This window comes from Porites lutea, chromosome 10 (genome assembly GCF_958299795.1).
Source record: "Porites lutea chromosome 10, jaPorLute2.1, whole genome shotgun sequence".
Classification (NCBI taxonomy): domain Eukaryota; kingdom Metazoa; phylum Cnidaria; class Anthozoa; order Scleractinia; family Poritidae; genus Porites; species Porites lutea.
The window spans coordinates 3,310,342-3,328,309 of NC_133210.1; the positions used below are offsets into that span (position 1 = coordinate 3,310,342).

Genomic DNA, 17,968 nt, shown 5'->3' on the forward strand with positions numbered 1-17,968 from the left:
TTAGCACAGTTATTGGCATAATTTCAAAGCCTACCCCCGAGAGTAGTTTACACAAAAAAGTAGGAGAGACCAAGCCTACCTTCTCACCCAGACGTCATTAGAGCTTTGTCACGTTTTCCTGACCACGAAGAAGTGTAAGTGCTTCACCTTTTGTGAGACCCTCTTTCGTGAGACCTTTTCTAGAAAATCCTTAAATATTGTGGTCATTGTTATCCAAGGTCTTCCCCTTTTCTAACCTTCTCAGGAGTCAAGCGCTAAATTACTCAAGGCTGAAAGAACACTTCCAATCAATCAATCGTTTATTTACCCATGCACGTACCGTCAAAAAAGCTCGTTCAAAATACGTACGAGCTAACATAAAATAACCTTAAGCAATAGAGAATTAAAAGTATATTATATAATTATAAAAATACATATAACTAGATTTATCATAAAAAGCTAAAATGTACAACTGCAAATGCCACTATATATATAAGGATTATAATGAGTACAAATTAGTGAAAGTAAGAACGGAACAGATAAAAACTAGTTCTAATATACAAGATTAAAAATGGAATTAAAATGATTTACTCTTACTCGACATCGCGAACTTGGATATGTTTTCTTTCCTTATATCGGGTTCAATTGAGTTCCAGATTTTAGCGGCTTCGTAAAAGAGTTTTGAAAATGCACTGTGATACCCAGGCTACAGAACCTTAATTTCTTTCTCTTTCTCGATTTTGGTGTACTCGAGAAAAACTTTGCATGAATTAAGTGCAAACTTTGTTTGGGCATGCGCGGCATGTTGCTAGGATATAGTTTTGAACCCAGATCTAACAGCCGTGCGCTTGCTACAGCGGGCTCGGTTATGACCATCGGTTTATCAACAAGCTGCAGATGCTTGCGCTCGAAAAAAAAAAATTTGACGAGAGAAACAAGATTGACTAGCCCAGAAGATGAGCTACAGTGACCTCAAAAGTTCGACACGGTACAGGTAGAGTCTCCTTTTTCTCCTCCTCATCGATCAACAAGACGGGTGTCACTAAAACGCGCCGGGGTTGGGGTCGGGGTCGGGGCAGGGGCTTATCTTTTTTAAAAGAATGCTGTTTTAGGGTTAGGGTTGACACTAATCCTAACCCTAACCCTAACCCTAAAACAGCATTCTTTAAAAAAAGATAGACCCCGGGCCTGGACCCGGCCCCGACCTTGACCCCGCATTTTACTGACACCCCAGGAAGACAAGGGGAGCTCTCCTCGCAGAGTGACCGCGCAGTGATTGCTCTGACTATGTTCTAATTAACCTGCTTGTTAAGCAGACGTTCGTAGAACAGGTGCGGCATGCTATTAATGTTCTGGCATGTCTAGCCGTCAAGTGCAACAGGCTTCAAGAATATGGTTGTCAAACTGCAGGATAAAACTCATTAGGTTGATGATCAGGAGAATTATTGACGACGATGTTGAAAATGACAGCAATAATTTATACACATACACAGTTACCTAACAACCTACAATCTGTGACATTAAAACTTGGGTCAATTGAAGGAATAACGTTGACATGTTGTGCTCGACCTCCTTTTTCCTTTCCCCTCAACGTTGGTCTCGAGCTTGAACAATTCCACCGAAAAACCGTTACTAAACAACATTGCAAGAGATCGAGAAAGGCAGGTATCAGAGCAGTGTGACCCAAGTTAAGTGTCACTGATTGTAGATTTGCGATATTAATGTAAAGAACTCGTAACTGAAGTAAAATACTGTTTAAACTTAAGCATGACACTTTCATCTTATCAGTTTAACTTTATTTACCTATGTACAAAAAAAACTAACTGCACTGTACAGAACCGAAAAAAAAGGAATCTCGCGAAGCTTTTTTCATGTAAGAGCGACAAAAAAGCACCGAAAAAACACCTAAACTAGACCATTCTGGCATATATTTCGCTTGAAACGAATTAAGTGCTATGTTTTAAAAAATTCCATCCTTCATTAAAGTTGACCAGATATTTCTATCGTGGTCCAAAGACACTGACTTATGATCTTCTTTTCCGCAACTTTGCAGCTTTTTGTTCAAGCCATTCGCGCTCTTGATGAGTTCCACATCGTTCTTGTTAAACTTACAGTTCTTTTCAGCTGTTAACACTGAAGAATTTGGAAGCGTATCAGTGCCCTGGAAACGAGATTTAAAAATGTCAAATAGATTTTTGCTTTCCTTTGGTTGATGATCTTCCCTCGCTTCACTCCTTACAGTCACGCACTCTTTCTTGTCCTTGTCACGAGGCAATTGTTCTTCTGATTTTTCGTGACACGATTCTGTCTTTTGTCTCTTTGCGCTTTCCTTGTCGATGAAACTGCTTTCTCTTTTCATGCTCAAGGAAGCGGCCTGTGAGAGTTCTACTGTTAGGCAATTGCTGTTTTTGTTCAGTGTTGCTTTCCCGTCGACTTGTCCGTGTTTCTTACATGTGTCCACTTGATTTTCAATCTTTTCCGACTTTTTTTTTACACCCGGATCGCACCTTTCACCATTGTCCAAGTCATATTTTCCGATGCTACGTTCAATGTTCTTCTCCTGGGCAGAGGATATTTTATCATTTTGGTCATTGCTGTATTTTTCAGTCGAGTAATTGCATCGCATTTCGTTTTCAAATGTGGGGTTTTCTTCTATTTTTTTCATTTGCTGGTACTCTATTGGCTTCTCTTTTCCCTGACTCTGGGAACACGCAGGCCGTTTCTCATTCTCTTCCTTCACGCACATTGTCACGCTATCAGGTTGACTGTTCTTCATTTGCTCACTTTCGCATACGATATCCGATACGCTACTCCTTTTCTCCCGTCCGTGACAATCAACGGTTTCATCATCTGTCACGCTATCACTCATACTGCACTGCTGACTCAAGCTTCTTTCTTGACCTTGACTTTTATCTGCGTCACCATCCGTTGCGCATGCGCTATCAGGTTGGCTATCTTTGCGACTGCTTCTTTTCCGTTGACCTTGAACTTTGCCCTTTTTGCCGTTGGTCACTGGCCCTGGGACCTCGTCTCGCAGGTCCTCGATCTCGGTTCTCTGTCCAGTTAAACGTTCAGCTCGCCTTAGTTTTTGAACCAAACGCTTTTCGAGTTTAAAAAGAACGCATTTCTTCCAATCGATTGTCTCGTTCTTGATTCTTTCCCTCGTCTGGACGATTTTCTCGCTGATTTCCGGTACTGTCTTGGCCAGTTTGGGGGCTGACGAGGCAGTGCTGACAGGGCGTTCTTGATTCACTTCTTTCTCTCGTTCTATCATTCCTGTCTTGTCAAGAACAGGAAGATAGGGTGGGAGACCACCCAAGTACATATGTGAATCAGCATTCTCTGAATGGGGTTCTAACGCAAGGCCATGTTGCTGTTTTTGACTGAGTTCAGCTTGCTTTGTTGGAGTATTGTCTTCAGAAACCTGATTACTAACATTTACTGATTGTTTAACATGTCTCGTATGTTCCTCGGCAATTACCACGTGTTCTGGATGACTAACAATTGTCAGCTGACCAACGTCTTCTCGATGAACAAAAGTTTTCTGCCGATCCTTAAGATGGGTGGCATCGTCTGGGACGGCCGTATTTTCTAATAAATGTTTGTTGTTGTCCCTTGCTCGTTGGCTGCAGTTCGCTAAGTTTACTTCCTTCTGCTGTTTTCTTTCCTTCTTTCCAGGAATGACTTTTGTTAAGACCACTTCGTCGCCTTCGCAAGTTCTGAAATTTTCAACTAAGGAACTGCTTTCGTTTGTTAAACGGGAAAACGTTCCGTTTTTCTGAAAGTCATTTTTCTTGTACACATAATCAGATTTTCGTGGAACACTTGCATAAGAAGGTTTGTCTTTTTGCTGGTAAGGTTGATGTACAGCTTTAACAGCTGCTTTGTCCATGACACAGTGAACAGCGACAATTCTGGGATATGTCCCATGGTCCAAGGCTAACCCAGCAGAGTGGAAAGAGTCATAAGAATATCCCGATCTCTGCTCTTTCGACCAAGCTCCACTGGTAACAAGGTTTATCCCAGGCACGCATCGGGATCCTTGAAACTGAGATTGCGCGGGAGGTATTGGGACTTTGTCATGTATACTTCTGCGTAGACTGTTGAGAGCGTTAGCTCTTCGTTTCAAAAGAACATAACGACGCTGAAAACTTTCCAAATCAACTGATTTTTCTGCCGAGTTATGGCGGTATTTGTCTGGACGTACTCGCGCTTTCTGTAGTTGAAGCAACCTCTGAACTTTTTGTCTGGTGTTTTCAAGCTTTTGCATAATGAGCTGCAGCTTAAGCTGCTTTTGCTGTTCCCTTTGGAGATGTTCCCTCTGGGTAAGGGCTTGTTCGGAGATTGAGAAACGAGGTCGTTTAGCTTCACTTCCGGTTAGCTCGGTAACGTTTAAACCACCGGAAAGGCGACGGCATTGGCCAGCGGTATTTGCAGAAGCTGGATTTCTTGTATAGCTTGTTGAAGTAGAACTGGTATCTGATACACTTTGTTGCGACGACCAAAGTCGCTCAAAAACATCTCTGGGCAGAGAGAATGTGTTCTCCACGACAGGATTTTCCGCAAAATTCATTCCTCTTTCGGACAAAGAGCTTTGTGTTGCTGGTTCTGAAAAGAATGCAAGAAGAAAAAGACTTAAATTCGCATTGATATACCAATCATTTCATGCTTAACCAATAGTGCGCGTTAATCTTCTTAGACTTAAAACTTAATAAAGAACAGTACTTGCTTTAAAAAAGATATGTAACTTTACAACAAGGGAACAAATATTCTTGAGGTAACAACAATGCAGTCAAATAATTTTCTAAAACTTGGCATCAACATAAGATCGAGTTTAAAAGCGAGAAATGGCTACTAAGCGCTTGGTCTGCTCCACAGCCGTTCTCTCTGTACTCGTCACGCAACGCTCCTCCTTGAGGGGAGTAGCGTTGCGTGACGACACAATGAACGGCTGTGTAGCCCAGACTACTTTTAAGCACCGGTCCCTACTGAGTTTCGTGGGTGGAGAGGGCGTGACATGCTAAATGCTGCTACAAGTGGGTGATACAAGATACAAATGGGTAATGTGTGCATGTGTAGTTTTGATCTCATTAGCAAAGGGAAATATCTCCTACAGAGTATTTAACAGCTCGGTACCCACACACATCCGGTATGAAAGTTTTTAACAGCCCTGTAAGACTTCAGCACGTTTTCATGAATTTTCTATGATGGACACCGACGCCTTTATTATTGCGAATTATGGGTGTAGATTCCTGTAGACGTGCGAGTGTCTAAATGGCTGTCATAAGCTATACAACTGTAAGGGTGTACTCGCGACACCGAAGATTCGACTGTGGCCAGTACTTCGATACTCTCAGTGATAGGCTGGGATCATAGAGCATTCTGTTGCTACTTAAGGTACCGGAACAATTCATCATTTTTTTCTTTTTCTTTTTTTTTTCTTCTCCGGTACACTAACTACTCGGGAATTTGCAGAAAATAGCTGTAGATTTCGCAGCTCCATAATGCCTATTTTCATCTCGCCGCTGGATTTTATGTCTCCGGGAAAACTTCCTGTAATAACTTAAATTGAACAGGAAAGGAAATATTAACATTACGAGAAAGAACACACTCATCCGAAGAAATGTCGACATGACCTCCGAATGCCGAGACCTTCACATAGAAGGGATGTATACGTACCATAACAATCGGCCTTTATCGGCCCGACTGATGAGGCCTGAGTTTCTTATGTACATCGGAGATGCACAACCAAATGGTTAAATTGCTTTGACGGTAGAAAAAATAATTACCAAATGTGGGTTTCACTTTGTTATACATGTAGTTTTGCAACCGCGGCTTCTGTTAAAGTCAATTAGTAAACCATACCATGGCTTATAAAAAAGTATTTTCGTAGGTCTTATTTGTATTCAATCGTCAGAAATCGTAATTGACGCGGTTTGGAAACCTGGCTAGCTCTTCGATCGCTATATATTTAAGCTGACAGAGTGGGATTTCATTGCTTGACGGGTTCTACTAACAGAAGTGTTAAAATATGCTACATTCAAACAGGTGCAGAATCGATTACTTTGCATGCATATCATGGCTACCGAAGGCGTTGCAGTTCTCTTATTCTGTTATTAAAAGTATCTCATTAAATTTGCCCTGGCCACGACAATTTGGGCTCTTAATTATAATAACATCTTTTTTAGTCTTTACAGTTCAGCTCCGTCGGATATCAGGATATCAACCGGTCACTGAGTTAAAAACCTAAAAGGTTCTTATTTAGTTATTTTTCACCGTCAACCTACAAAGCATTATAGTTTTATCGGTGTAACCCCTTCAAAATACGCCTATTCTTGCAAGATCAATTGTGTGACTGTATTATTAAAGGCACAGAAAATCAGAACCCTAGTTGCCTTAACTTGAACCCTAGACGAATAACTGAGATCTGCCGAGAAATGAAAACGTCAAATGACCAAGAAACCACACTACATGTTAATTTAACAAACGGCGAAAACGTATGTCGCAAAGCACTTCCAGTCGGTGTTTGGTATGCACTTTTAACCCACTAAAGCACGTTTGTGAATTCAAATTTTTTTTTTAAGTTGTTCCCTCATCGTCACGTTTCTCTTGGGTAACAAATCCCACAGATGTCCCCAACAGATCGTATTAAATTAGTGACATAAATCCCTGCCATGATTTTCGTCCCATTGACGGAAAAAGGAACTCATACCTTCTGTGAAGAAAAATCCTGAAGTTTTTAAATACAGTGAAGCGTAAAGGCGTAAGAAACTGACATCATCACAAGCAGGAAATATCGAAGCCTTTGAACCACTTAACCTCGCGCTAACGTTAACGAAGGGCAACACAAGAACAGATCAAGCGCAGCCCATCTAATTTTTTCTTCGTCCGATGTTGTCGAAGACACAAATCCGATCGGCTCACAATCGATGTCAAGATGTAATCAAACTTCCATCCATTATGAAAACTAATCGCTTTACAGTATTTTCCACCAAAACGCAAGAGCTTATAATGACCTCGTGGCTTGATTATGGTAAAATTCTTAGTCATTGTTGTTGAATCTCTTGAATTAGCAGCTAAATAAACATTCAAACAATGCTATAAATTACAGTCTAATTTTGAATCACTGAAAAGGTCTCAGCAAATCACTGGACGTGCTCACAAAACCGAGGCAATGTTCTGTTGTGACATGATCAATAGAATAATTTTAGTAATGTAAGCCAGTCTGCTTAATGAACCGACGCAACTAATTAGTTGTTTTAAATATTCTTTAGTAAACCGAAAGTTGAAAGGGCGATGAACAAAGAAGACAATGAACAAAGCACGATTGGTTTTTAAAACAAGCATATGTAATCAACGACGTCAACACAAAGGCACTCGAAAGAATTAAGGTCACAAAAATTCACTTTATAAAGAACTGATGACGGTTCCTAGACACTTGTCGTATAACGGTTAAGTAGGTTCTTCATCGAACAACACGTTTAAACGACTGTCCACTCTTTGACAAAAACCGGCGGAGATCCGATCGGAGGTAACTGTCGCCTCGGAAACCCGTCCGTTGGCGCTGTCCTTTTGGTATAGGATTCTTAAAAGGTACAGGTTAGGAAAAGGCTGTTTGTGGCAAAAGCAACAACAGCTAGAAAACACTAGAAAAGAGACTTTGTAGTCTCCTAAATCAATTGTCGTGCCGCCGTCCTTGAGCTAAAGGTACCTCTAGGGAAGATCGTTTTTACTCACTTGGTTGGCAAAAAAGCACTTTTTTTGGACCAAAACAACACCTCGTATGTTTTCTCAAAAATCAGCCCGGTTCGTGCGGACATCGGTTAATAGGGACAAAGGACATTATTCTGTACCCGAGTCAGAAACTCTCATCGTCAGCCTCGCTTTAGAGCCGGACACTGTTTATCTGCGCGTGGTCCATGAACCAGCCAAGGCGGTGAAACCTGAGACCTTTCATAGTTTCTATCTAACATTTAGTCCTCCTGGCTGAGTCGCAATGAAAGCGTTTTATTACAATTACGAAGTAAACGTTACGGATCAGTCCATTGTCGTGTTTCAAGAAAAATACTTAAGAGGCAATTTTACTGCGCTTTCCACTGAAAATTCCGGCAGAACTGGCTAGACAGACTGATGTCATTTCGAAAATGAAATACATGTATTAGTCTTTTCTCGAATTTTTTTTACAATAAAAACACATCACTGCTGTGCATGCCATTTAGGAATAAACTGATCTGGCTGGATAGTCGAATGTCTGCTGTACTCTATATGTCCGTGACGTTCTCCAGGTTTCCTTTTTTTTCATTTTCTCAGAGCCTGCTCAATACGGAAACGTAGATAACACGGGCAATTTATGGCATTTCCTCTTGGTCCAAGTTTTTCTCTCATCTACTCTCTAGGACTCTTGCTCTTACTTATACCGCTCAAAATTAAACCTTAAGAAACATTATTTCACTTTCGTTAAAAGCCGAGAATACCCACAGTGACGCAAGTCTGTTGAAAACAGGGCGGTAACATACCACTACCCCGTGATCACGCATCGAGAGGGCATGATTACACCACACCACCTACAAGAGTGGGCAATCTTGCAAGTGAACCTGACTCAGCGTATCTAAGCAATTTATGGGGAGGAGCACGATGAACCACTCCAAGAGCAAACCAATGTAATGTAATGATAAAAAAAAATTGTAAATTGCGACGAAATTATTATACATCGTAAGGAAGTCAGAAAACACCTGTGAAAACTGACAGTGCCGTAAATGTAGCCCCAAACGGTTCCTTCTTATACATGTATTACATCAGAAGTAGGACCAGCCTATCCCAAAATAAAACTGCTGTCGTTCTGGATTTCCCAGTAACGAAGCATTCTGCTCATGGGCACCCAACGACTGTTTTCTGTAAAATGTCTGTTCGGAGAAGCAAATATTGCCTAGAATTTTCCATAGTTTGAGGACGGCTAAAAATTTCTAGATGACCGCTCCATTCACGTTCAATTTTTGAAGCAAGTTATCTAATAAACTCCCTACGATTGTCATAAGTTTGATTTTTCTCATTTCATTCGCCACGTTAGGCTATTTTCGTTGAAAAAAGAAAACGTTAAATTTTGGGATTCAAAAATGTGATGGAGAGAGGAATCAGAAAAAAATCTCTCTTTCGTAATACGTCACATTGCAACTAAAATTTTTGGTAAAATAATACTGAAGCCCTTGTTGTTTCGAAAAGATTCGAGCTCCCCTAGAATTAACAAACCGGCACAAATTCTTTAGTGTCGCTTAGAGTGCATTTCTAGACTGAGATCTAAAAGTACTCTGCATAGCCTAAATGGTGCTTTCAATGTCTTTTGGAGGAAACCGTCGTTGGGTGCTCCTGTCTTCTATCTGGCCAAATTCTACGGCGGCTAGCTGCAGAGACTGGACTTGTAAAGGCGAATGCTGTGTACTTAGTAGAGTCATTACAATCGACACGGCAATGTACTCTTACCGGGACAATACACAGCTGAATACATCATCACACTGACATGCATAGAATAATCACAGTTCGAAGATATTTCTATGTTAAAACAAGTAGCACTTTTTAAGAACTCACCATAAACGAAAGACTGTTTGCATTGATCGACGATGCTCTCCCTGCGAGGCCTGTGCTCAAAAGGATTTTGCTGGTACAGTTCGATCGCCCTGCTTAGATCGATGAAGCGAGGTTTTGTTAAACTACTGACTGTGCTTGGCAATTTCTTTTTTCTAGAGTAATCCAAATTCGACTCCATATAGTGATATATTTAACTATCGATGAAAGATTGTCACCGACAAGTCCACGAGTAAAAAAAAAACACACACACATATAGCACGAGTTTGTTTAACAAATGCCGCAGGGCGTTTTTGCAACTTCTAGACAGTACGGCCGGATTTAAAGACTTTCAGTTGCGTGGAGTAAGCTGATCTGTCGGAACATAAATAACACACAATCCTGTCAACTACTAAAACTAACCAGAAGGGCGTTGATAAACACGACTTCTATGCCATAAGCACCAAAACTGGCACGATCAGAGAGACTAATATAATGGTATTCTGATCTGAGGTATGCAAAAATATTCTAGACTCTTCCGGAAATCACACAACACAACTCCCTCAGTCACGTACTATGTTGCCTACTGCCTTTGTAGGCTTTTATAGATTGTGCTCAGTGGTGAAAGCAGCATATGATGCCGTCCGATTTTGTTAATCACTCCTATGATTACAGACCGAATTGGACTCAACTCAGTCCTCTTACCATTACTAATTTTTCATGACAAGCATAATTCTCGTGCATTTTCTGATCAGTTACACTGCTCGTTTTTGGCGAAATGTTGCTAGTTTTTTCTTTATTCGTTCTCTTTGAAAAACATGGCAATGGCAAACAGTTTTTAAGGCGGTCCACCTTCAGGATAATCCTGACCATATCAACCCTTACATTGTTGTCAGGCCATCGCCATTTTTTATAAAAATAAAACACAATTAGAACAGCGGTGAAAAGATGATATTTGTTGCGCATATTAGACTGCTTGCAGTCCGCCTTTTCTCTTAAAATCCGTCTAGTTCTCAGCTAGTGCGATTGCAAACCAAGACGTCATTCCTATTTTTTCTTCTCGGGCTTACGCCCTCGTTTATTGCGACACGCGTCTTCGCCGCTCACCGCTCGCGTGCTTGGGTTTCTCTTGCAATATTAAACTTTGCAAACAAGTCTATTCGAATATGAGACATCTCAACGATCTCTTTTTATACGTGGTTTTATTATAACAAGCGATATCGTGAAAGAAGGTAAGCATTTATCACCTAAACATTGCCTGAATATTTCATTAAACGTTGAGAGAAATTCACGCGTACGAACTAATTTTAAACACACCTCACAACATTTCCTGTTTACTACACGAACATCATCATCTCGTGCACGTTTGTTGATGCACGCCAGCTTGTGTGCACGTTTGCCACGCCTGGAACGCTCAGGTGGATACTTTGATTGACTGATTGATGGACTGACTGACTGGTTGATTGATTGATTGATTGATTGATTGATTGATTGACTGATTAAAGAAAGTTTTGCCACGGAACTGTAATCGCCGGTAATCATTAACAGGGTCCTATAGTAGTATTGAGCCACGCAGGGAGTTTGGACTTCTATGCGGGGTGCTGGAGACAAACGCAGCGCGTGACCCGGGGTGGTGAAAGGACAATATCCCCAGGGAACGATCGCGAGTGTCTGGGGACGAGGCAGTCTCTGATTTGTTTGTCTCCAAGGCTACCTTAATGGCTACCATGCAAGCAGAGGTTTCTCTCTCGCGTGGCTTTTATAGCATTAACGAAGTCGTTCGCGTAGCTTGTCAGTCACCAAAATGGTTTATTTAACCCTTTCACTGCCAAATTTAGCCAAAAGCAAATTTCAACCAAATGTCCAAATTTCATTTTGTGAAATTTTAAAACAAATAGCACCATGTGTAAGTACAGGCAAAGAGCTTTCATTTGAATGGTCACATCAGAGGATTTCATCCACAGACTCAAAAATTAGAGTCACCTCAAAAAACTCTATCAAGCACTCTAGCAGTGAAAGGGTTAAGGGTTAATACGCCCCGGGAGAAACGGCGCGTAAACAAACCAACTACGCCACAGAGAGCCACGCGAACGACTTCCTTAACGCTAAAAGCCACGCAAGAGAGAAACCTCTGCTTACAGGGTACTCTAAGACAAGTCCCATCACCGTCTCGTCACGCAACGCTCCTATGAATGAAGCGTTGTGTGGCGGCACAAAGATCGGTGTGGCTGAGGAGGAGAAGTTTAAGTAACTAATTGGTATTTTAAAAATCCTCACTCAGACTTTCTAGAACGGAGTATAAAAATTTGGCCCATTTCTAGAACGGGGTATCAGTTTTAGGGCGAATTCTAGAACGGGGTATAAAAAATTGGCCCATTTCTTGAACGGGGTATCAATTTTAGGGGAAATTTTCTTTAGAAGGGAGCCGGGGGTGCAAATTTGGAGTTCCTGGCGGCACATACCCACCCAAAAAATACCCAAGTGCCCGCCCAGGATACAGAGTTAGCCTGCGTAACACGCGCTTTAGGCGTTCAGACAGTAGAGAGCAGGAGAAATATGGTTTTTCCTCGTTTTCCCTGCTTACAATTTTTAAAACTCGCTCCCCACCAGCCGCGTTCTATCTGAACGCCTGGAACCGGATACCGTGTGGCACGAAATTTTTGCGGGAGTTTATTTTTGCGGATTGGCGATTTTTGGTGTTTTGCGGGAACTAATTTTTGCGATTAGGACAGATTGGTTTTCCCGCTGGAAATTAATTTTTGAGATTTTTAGAAAGTACCCAGTACCCAGCATTGATAATATTTTCGTTTTTATTGAGTACGTCCAATAGAAATACATATTTTCAAGCAACAAACCAGTATTTCGTTGTGTCTGAATAAAAGAGACAAGTTCTGACTGAACAGACACGATTTCTTAGTACTGTATTTTTATGTAGCGGGTTAGAGAATATTTACTCTGGAGTAAATTTTTGCGGGAAAAATGTTTGCGGTAATTTTTATTTGCGGGAACTGAATTATTTTTACGGATCGCATGAAAAACCGCAAAAATGGCAAAAACTAGAACCCGCAAAAATTTCGTACCACATGCACCGTAGATTTACAGAGGTGTCCTTTAAGAAAGTGTCGACTATATATGATCACAAGCAGGCTACCTTTCAAGTTGTCGTTGTTTATAGATGGCATTTGCCTTCTAAATACGTAATCAAACATCAGAAACATGGGGGGTACAGGAACTAAGAGATTTTAGTCCAGAGTGTGGTTTTTATAGTTTGAGCACTATCCCATTTAGGCTTATCAAGTTAGTTTACTCTACCTCGAGATCACATATTTCTACGATTTAGCCTTTTTACTATTTGCTGAATAAAAAGCCAATCAAATTACACTCACGGTCATATATGAATTCCAATCCCAGCATTGTATAAAAACACAGATAATATCACTGAGAGGACTAAACAAAGCGTGAAAGCGCAGGAACCTGTTCACAGGCTAGAAACAAGCCGATGACTGAATAAAGAAATTCAAAAATGACACCGTAATTCCAATCTGTATTCTGGAGCAATCTCAAACCGCCGTATAGTACGCTGTTCCCTACGAGTATTCGAGGTTTCTTTCTGGCATGGCTTTTAGCATTTGCGAAGTCGTTCGCGTGGCTTGTCAGTCGCGTAGTTGCTTTGTTTACGCGATTGACAAGCCAGGCGATACGGCTTTGCAACTCTAAAAGCCATGCCAGAAAGCAATCTTTGCTCGCAAGGTAAACCGCTGTGATGTTCATCTGTTATGGTTATGCCCAGATTCAATAACGACAACAGCCACGCACATATACAACAAGTAAGGACAGAGTGGATTTATGATCACAAACCTGATGAGGCTATCCGGCCTGTGTCCAATTTCAGATGTATTTTTTTGTGTGTGTCTTTCTCAAACGAGTTCCTTCAGCCCGGCTTCAGCACTCCCGGTCTTCTTCAGCTGTCCATACGTCAGTCAATACTGAATGTTCAAGAATCAAAACGTCTGTCATTTTATAGACCGACTGGATTTCGAAACATCAAAGGAATGCGTTGCGCAAAGAAGCCGCGGCAGGTTTTGACAACTCTGTTGTGAAATAAAACAATCGCCCAGCCTTTTTTGCACGTGGGGAAGACTGGAAGAGTCGGCTCTGTCACACCTTTAGCCCTTCCAGAATGAGATCTTCTGCAATTTTATAACGCAATGTCGCAACTGTGTTCAGACCACCGAGGGATTTTTTAAACTGCTGAATTTGGAAGGTCAGTTGTAGACGGAGATAAATGATGCCGTTCAATGTTTCTTCTGTCCTCCGCTACGCAAATGAGAGCACAGGAAATTATACTTTCGAGCGTAGTTCTTGCGGCGAGCAACTTGCATTCTCAAGGTATGTATTTCTTTCAGTTGTACTAGCCCAGAGCTAAATCAAGCTTATGGACAAAACTGTCTAATGTACACTAAAACAGAAGTGAGCACTTAGTTACAGGGATCATGTTCAACACAGTTCGGCTTCGCTGAAATTCAACACAAAAAAACTATCAAGCACAGATTCTCCGAGGTGGGATTGCAAAATTGTCCCTTGATAAATTCGTTACTGTGCATAACCTGAAAGCAGTGGAGACAACATACATGTACTTCCAAACGGTCACCTGGAAGGGCCTGGAAGAAATGTCATTTATGTTACGCTGTATAGTGTTGCAAGCTACTCAAGCTGTATAAAGATAAAGAAGTATTAAAAAGTGCTTTGCAGCTAGCACAAAACATACGGTCACATTCCGCAGTATGCAGCCATTGAATAAACAAGCCCAAACGCTAAACCTTCGGTCCATATCAGCATCACGAGGGCGCAGAGGAGCTACATTGTTTGATCTTACTTCTGGTTTAGTAATCGTTTCCTTTATGTAAATTTGAGCGGAAAGTGACCTTTCAACCACGGAAGTGTGGTGCGATCTTGTTACATAACTCTGACCAAAGAGCCTGAGGAATCGTGAGTCTGCAAACCGCACACTTTTGTGTCTCTTTTCACACAAAGCGAACAGAGAGACTACAAAGGATAACAGTGGCCCTTTCTTTTCCGCGCGTCGTGTCTCGTAGGCTACAATGTAGCTTGCGGCGGTTTTCCCTGATGAAGGCAGCTTTGCCGAAATGTCGGAGTTTTAATATTGCAATTATCGGTGTTTAACTCACCACCTTCCCACTTTTGGCGGTTTTATTTGTCGAGCGTGCATGTGATACGAGGGGCGAAACTAGCCTGTTCCAGGCTCCGAGATAGTGGTGAAATCGTTCAGTAAAAAGAAATGCGAAAAACGCGCGGGGGCTGGGGAGAGACAGGGCGCCACCCCTAGCCTGTGTGGCAAGCGTTTCCTCGCGAGGTTCGTCTAGAAAGCTGGGACAAGACCAAAAAAAAAATGAATGACGGGGGAGGGGGAGGGGAAAGTTTTTTTGCTACCGCTTCAACTTTCGCGCAATAACTCGATTGGAAACGCTTGCTACGTAGGCTACGCCACCCCTGGCACAGGCTAGGGCGAAACCGCAGGAGGTTTTTTCTCTCGGCTTTTTTTCTCGCCTCTGGTTTGGGCGTGTTTTTGCACTTGTTTTTGCAGCTTCGCCGCTCGATCTTTTTCCCTCTCACCAGACAAACCGCCAGCTACGCACTGATACGTACTCGTAGGCTTTTACTCGTAGGCAAAAGGCCAAAGTATCTCGCCGCGCACACACACAAAAAAACTCTGCATGCATGTATACCTTGCTCGCAGGCTAGCCTTTTAGGGAAATGGAATTAGAAGGCGCGAGAAAATAATACAGTAGGGTCTTCCGTAACTGTCGCGTGGGCGGTAGCCTGCGTACAACCGTCCCCGAAATGTTAGGGGAATGAGGGCGGCTGTACACAGTCTACGTGGGTAGATGCTATTTGTTAGATTTGTTGGCGTACAAAAAACATATTGAAAAAATCCTACGGGCAAATGCGATCGCGTTGCAAGTACGCTGCAAATAAAGCCACATTATTTGTTTTGGGAAAATTTGTGCCATTGTCGCTTTGCGTCTTACCTTGTTTGATTACCTTTCGCAAAGTGAAAAGTGAATGAATAAGGATGGGGATGCCACTTTTCTGTTCATAAAAATCAACAGAAAATGGTGCTATTCTGGGAGGGCTATGTTGATGTGACTACGCCCAGTTTACTTTGGGAAGCATTAAAACGTACGTGACCCGTACCGTCCAAATCGGCGATTGAAAAATGTCTCTTTGAAACTATCTTATACAGAGAATAGATTTGATTTTAAGAAGATTATTCATTATCCTTTGTTGCGCAATAATGTGACTTGCCGACCTCGGCGGACATATTGCTGTTCCGCAAATAATGAAACGGCAGCCGGTCGTTGGTCAGGGGTACCCAACGTTAAGGTGTTTCGATACAGTTTTTCAGAGGCGATACCGATATTTTTCAATCGCCTTAAAAGTGATTTTTTCCTTGTCCGATCGCTATAAAATTTTTACCAGTAATTGGCTATGGATGGAAATATGTGAAAATGTAGTTTTAAATAAAATCGATATTACTATGACAACAATAAACAAAAAACTTTGAAATTGATAAAAGCCAAATTTTGTGTGATCTAAACCTGCTACTGAAAATCCAACACTAGGAACTTAAAGTTTGGTGTTTAGCAAACAATATCCGAAAGAAGTAAAAAATTCTGTATGTTTGAATTCGACTAAAACGAAAAAATATTTCAAACCTTAAACTTTCAATAGCCGTGATAGGTTATTTAATAAAAACGTTATAAATGACTCAAATTATTCTTAAGTAGCGTAAGAATGATGCTTAATATCATATTTTGATGCTAGGAAATTTTGGTGCACTTTCGTTCATGCGATCTTGAAATCTAACCCGTTTTCTCACCACCTGTATAAGTGTAACTTCATTCAGAATTTGGACTTTTAGCGCTTTCTTGTATATCTCCAAAACGAGTCGAACGATTTTTTTTAAAATCTCTTCACATAATCTTCATAATGTATATAAAAATGTCTGAAACTTTCATTAAGATTGATTCACTGCAGCACCTTGAAATTTCAGGACAAACGCTTCCTTTTGCTGTAAGCTGAAAGCATTCCTCTTATCATAAATAGTAATTTATATATATATATATGTATTTTTTTTTTTCTTCCTTTGCTCTTTTATTTTCTTTCGTTTTTGTTTTTGTTTTTTCTTTTTGTCATTTCGCTTTTTTAGCCTAGAACTATGATTAGTACGACTATCTAATATACTTATTTTAAGATTTACTGTAGCTCTGCCATTGATTTCCCCATGTGTAATTATGATGATATTTTGTTCTTATTATTTAACTGAGGGAGCCCATTCCTTATAAGCCCGGTGGCTTCCTCTTGGGCTTCCTCGCCATGAGAGTTTAAGTAATTAGATTTATTTTTTTTCATTTGTACAATTTTTGGCAAACAAACAATAAACAAACATAAACAAACATAAACAAACTTATCCTACTAACCGGTCAAAAATCTGCGTTACAACATTCACTGTTTTGACGTTATGCTAATTTTTCCAAAATAATGCGCACTATACATACCTCCATGACTAGTACATTTTAGTTTGAATTTATCGCATCTTTTGAATGTAAAACATTGACAATACTCACACTGAAATGTACTAGTCATGGATATATGTATTGTCTGCATTAATTTGGAAAAATTAGTATAACGTCAAAACAGTGAATATTGTAACGCAGATTTTTGACTGGTGCGTAGGATAGGTTTCTCTTGAAATTTCAAGGTGTTGCAGTGAATCAATCTTAATGAAAGTTACAGACATTTTTATATACATTATGAAAATTATGTGAAGAGATTTTAAAAAAAATTCGTTCGAGTCGTTTTGGAGATATACAAGAAAGCGCTAAAAGTCCAAATTCTGAATGAAGTTGCACTTATACAGGTGGTGAGAAAACGGGTTAGATTTCAAGATCGCATGAACGAAAGTACACCAAAATTTCCTAGCATCAAAATATGATATTAAGTATCATTCTTACGCTACTTAAGAATAATTTGAGTCATTTATAACGTTTTCATTAAATAATCTATCACCGCTATTGAAAATTTAAGGTTTGAAATATATTTTCGTTTTAGTCGAATTCAAACACACAGAATTTTTTACTTCTTTCGGAGATTGTTTGCTAAACACCAAACTTTAAGTTCCTAGTGTTGGATTTTCAGTAGCAGGTCTAGATCACACAAAATTCGGCTTTTATCAATTTCAAAGTTTTTTGTTTATTGTTGTCATAGTGATATCGATTTTATTTAAAACTACATTTTCACAAATCTCAATCCATAGCCAGTTACTGGTTAAAATTTTGTAGCGATCTGACAAGGAAAAAACCACTTTTAAGGCGATTGAAAAATATCGGTATGGCCTCTGAAAAACTGT

At 40.5% G+C, this 17,968-nt stretch overlaps 1 protein-coding gene across 2 annotated transcripts; it reads right to left on the reverse strand.

Annotated features, from left to right (window-relative positions):
• Nucleotides 1–1,753: 1,753 nt before the first annotated feature.
• Nucleotides 1,754–13,507, reverse strand: LOC140950861 (uncharacterized). Of its 2 annotated transcripts, none has more exons than XM_073400081.1 (2): nucleotides 13,396–13,507; nucleotides 1,754–4,587 (listed from the first exon to the last, which is right to left on the reverse strand). In XM_073400081.1, exon 2 carries the CDS (start codon nucleotides 4,550–4,552, stop codon nucleotides 1,940–1,942), a length of 2,613 nt encoding a protein of 870 aa, XP_073256182.1. In that variant the 5' UTR covers nucleotides 4,553–4,587; nucleotides 13,396–13,507; the 3' UTR covers nucleotides 1,754–1,939. The 2 variants fall into 2 exon arrangements, with proteins under 2 accessions (XP_073256182.1, XP_073256181.1); XM_073400080.1 differs by lacking the exon at nucleotides 13,396–13,507 and adding an exon at nucleotides 9,562–9,852.
• Between the last annotated feature and the right edge of the window lie 4,461 nt (nucleotides 13,508–17,968).

Excerpts from the sequence above, each read along its gene's own strand:
- LOC140950861 (XM_073400080.1), bottom strand. The coding sequence starts at position 9,739 with ATGGAGTCGAATTTGGATTACTCTAGAAAAAAGAAATTGCCAAGCACA. Across the intron at positions 4,588-9,561 it reads CAAACAGTCTTTCGTTTATG|AACCAGCAACACAAAGCTCT; the intron begins GTGAGTTCTTAA and ends CATTCTTTTCAG.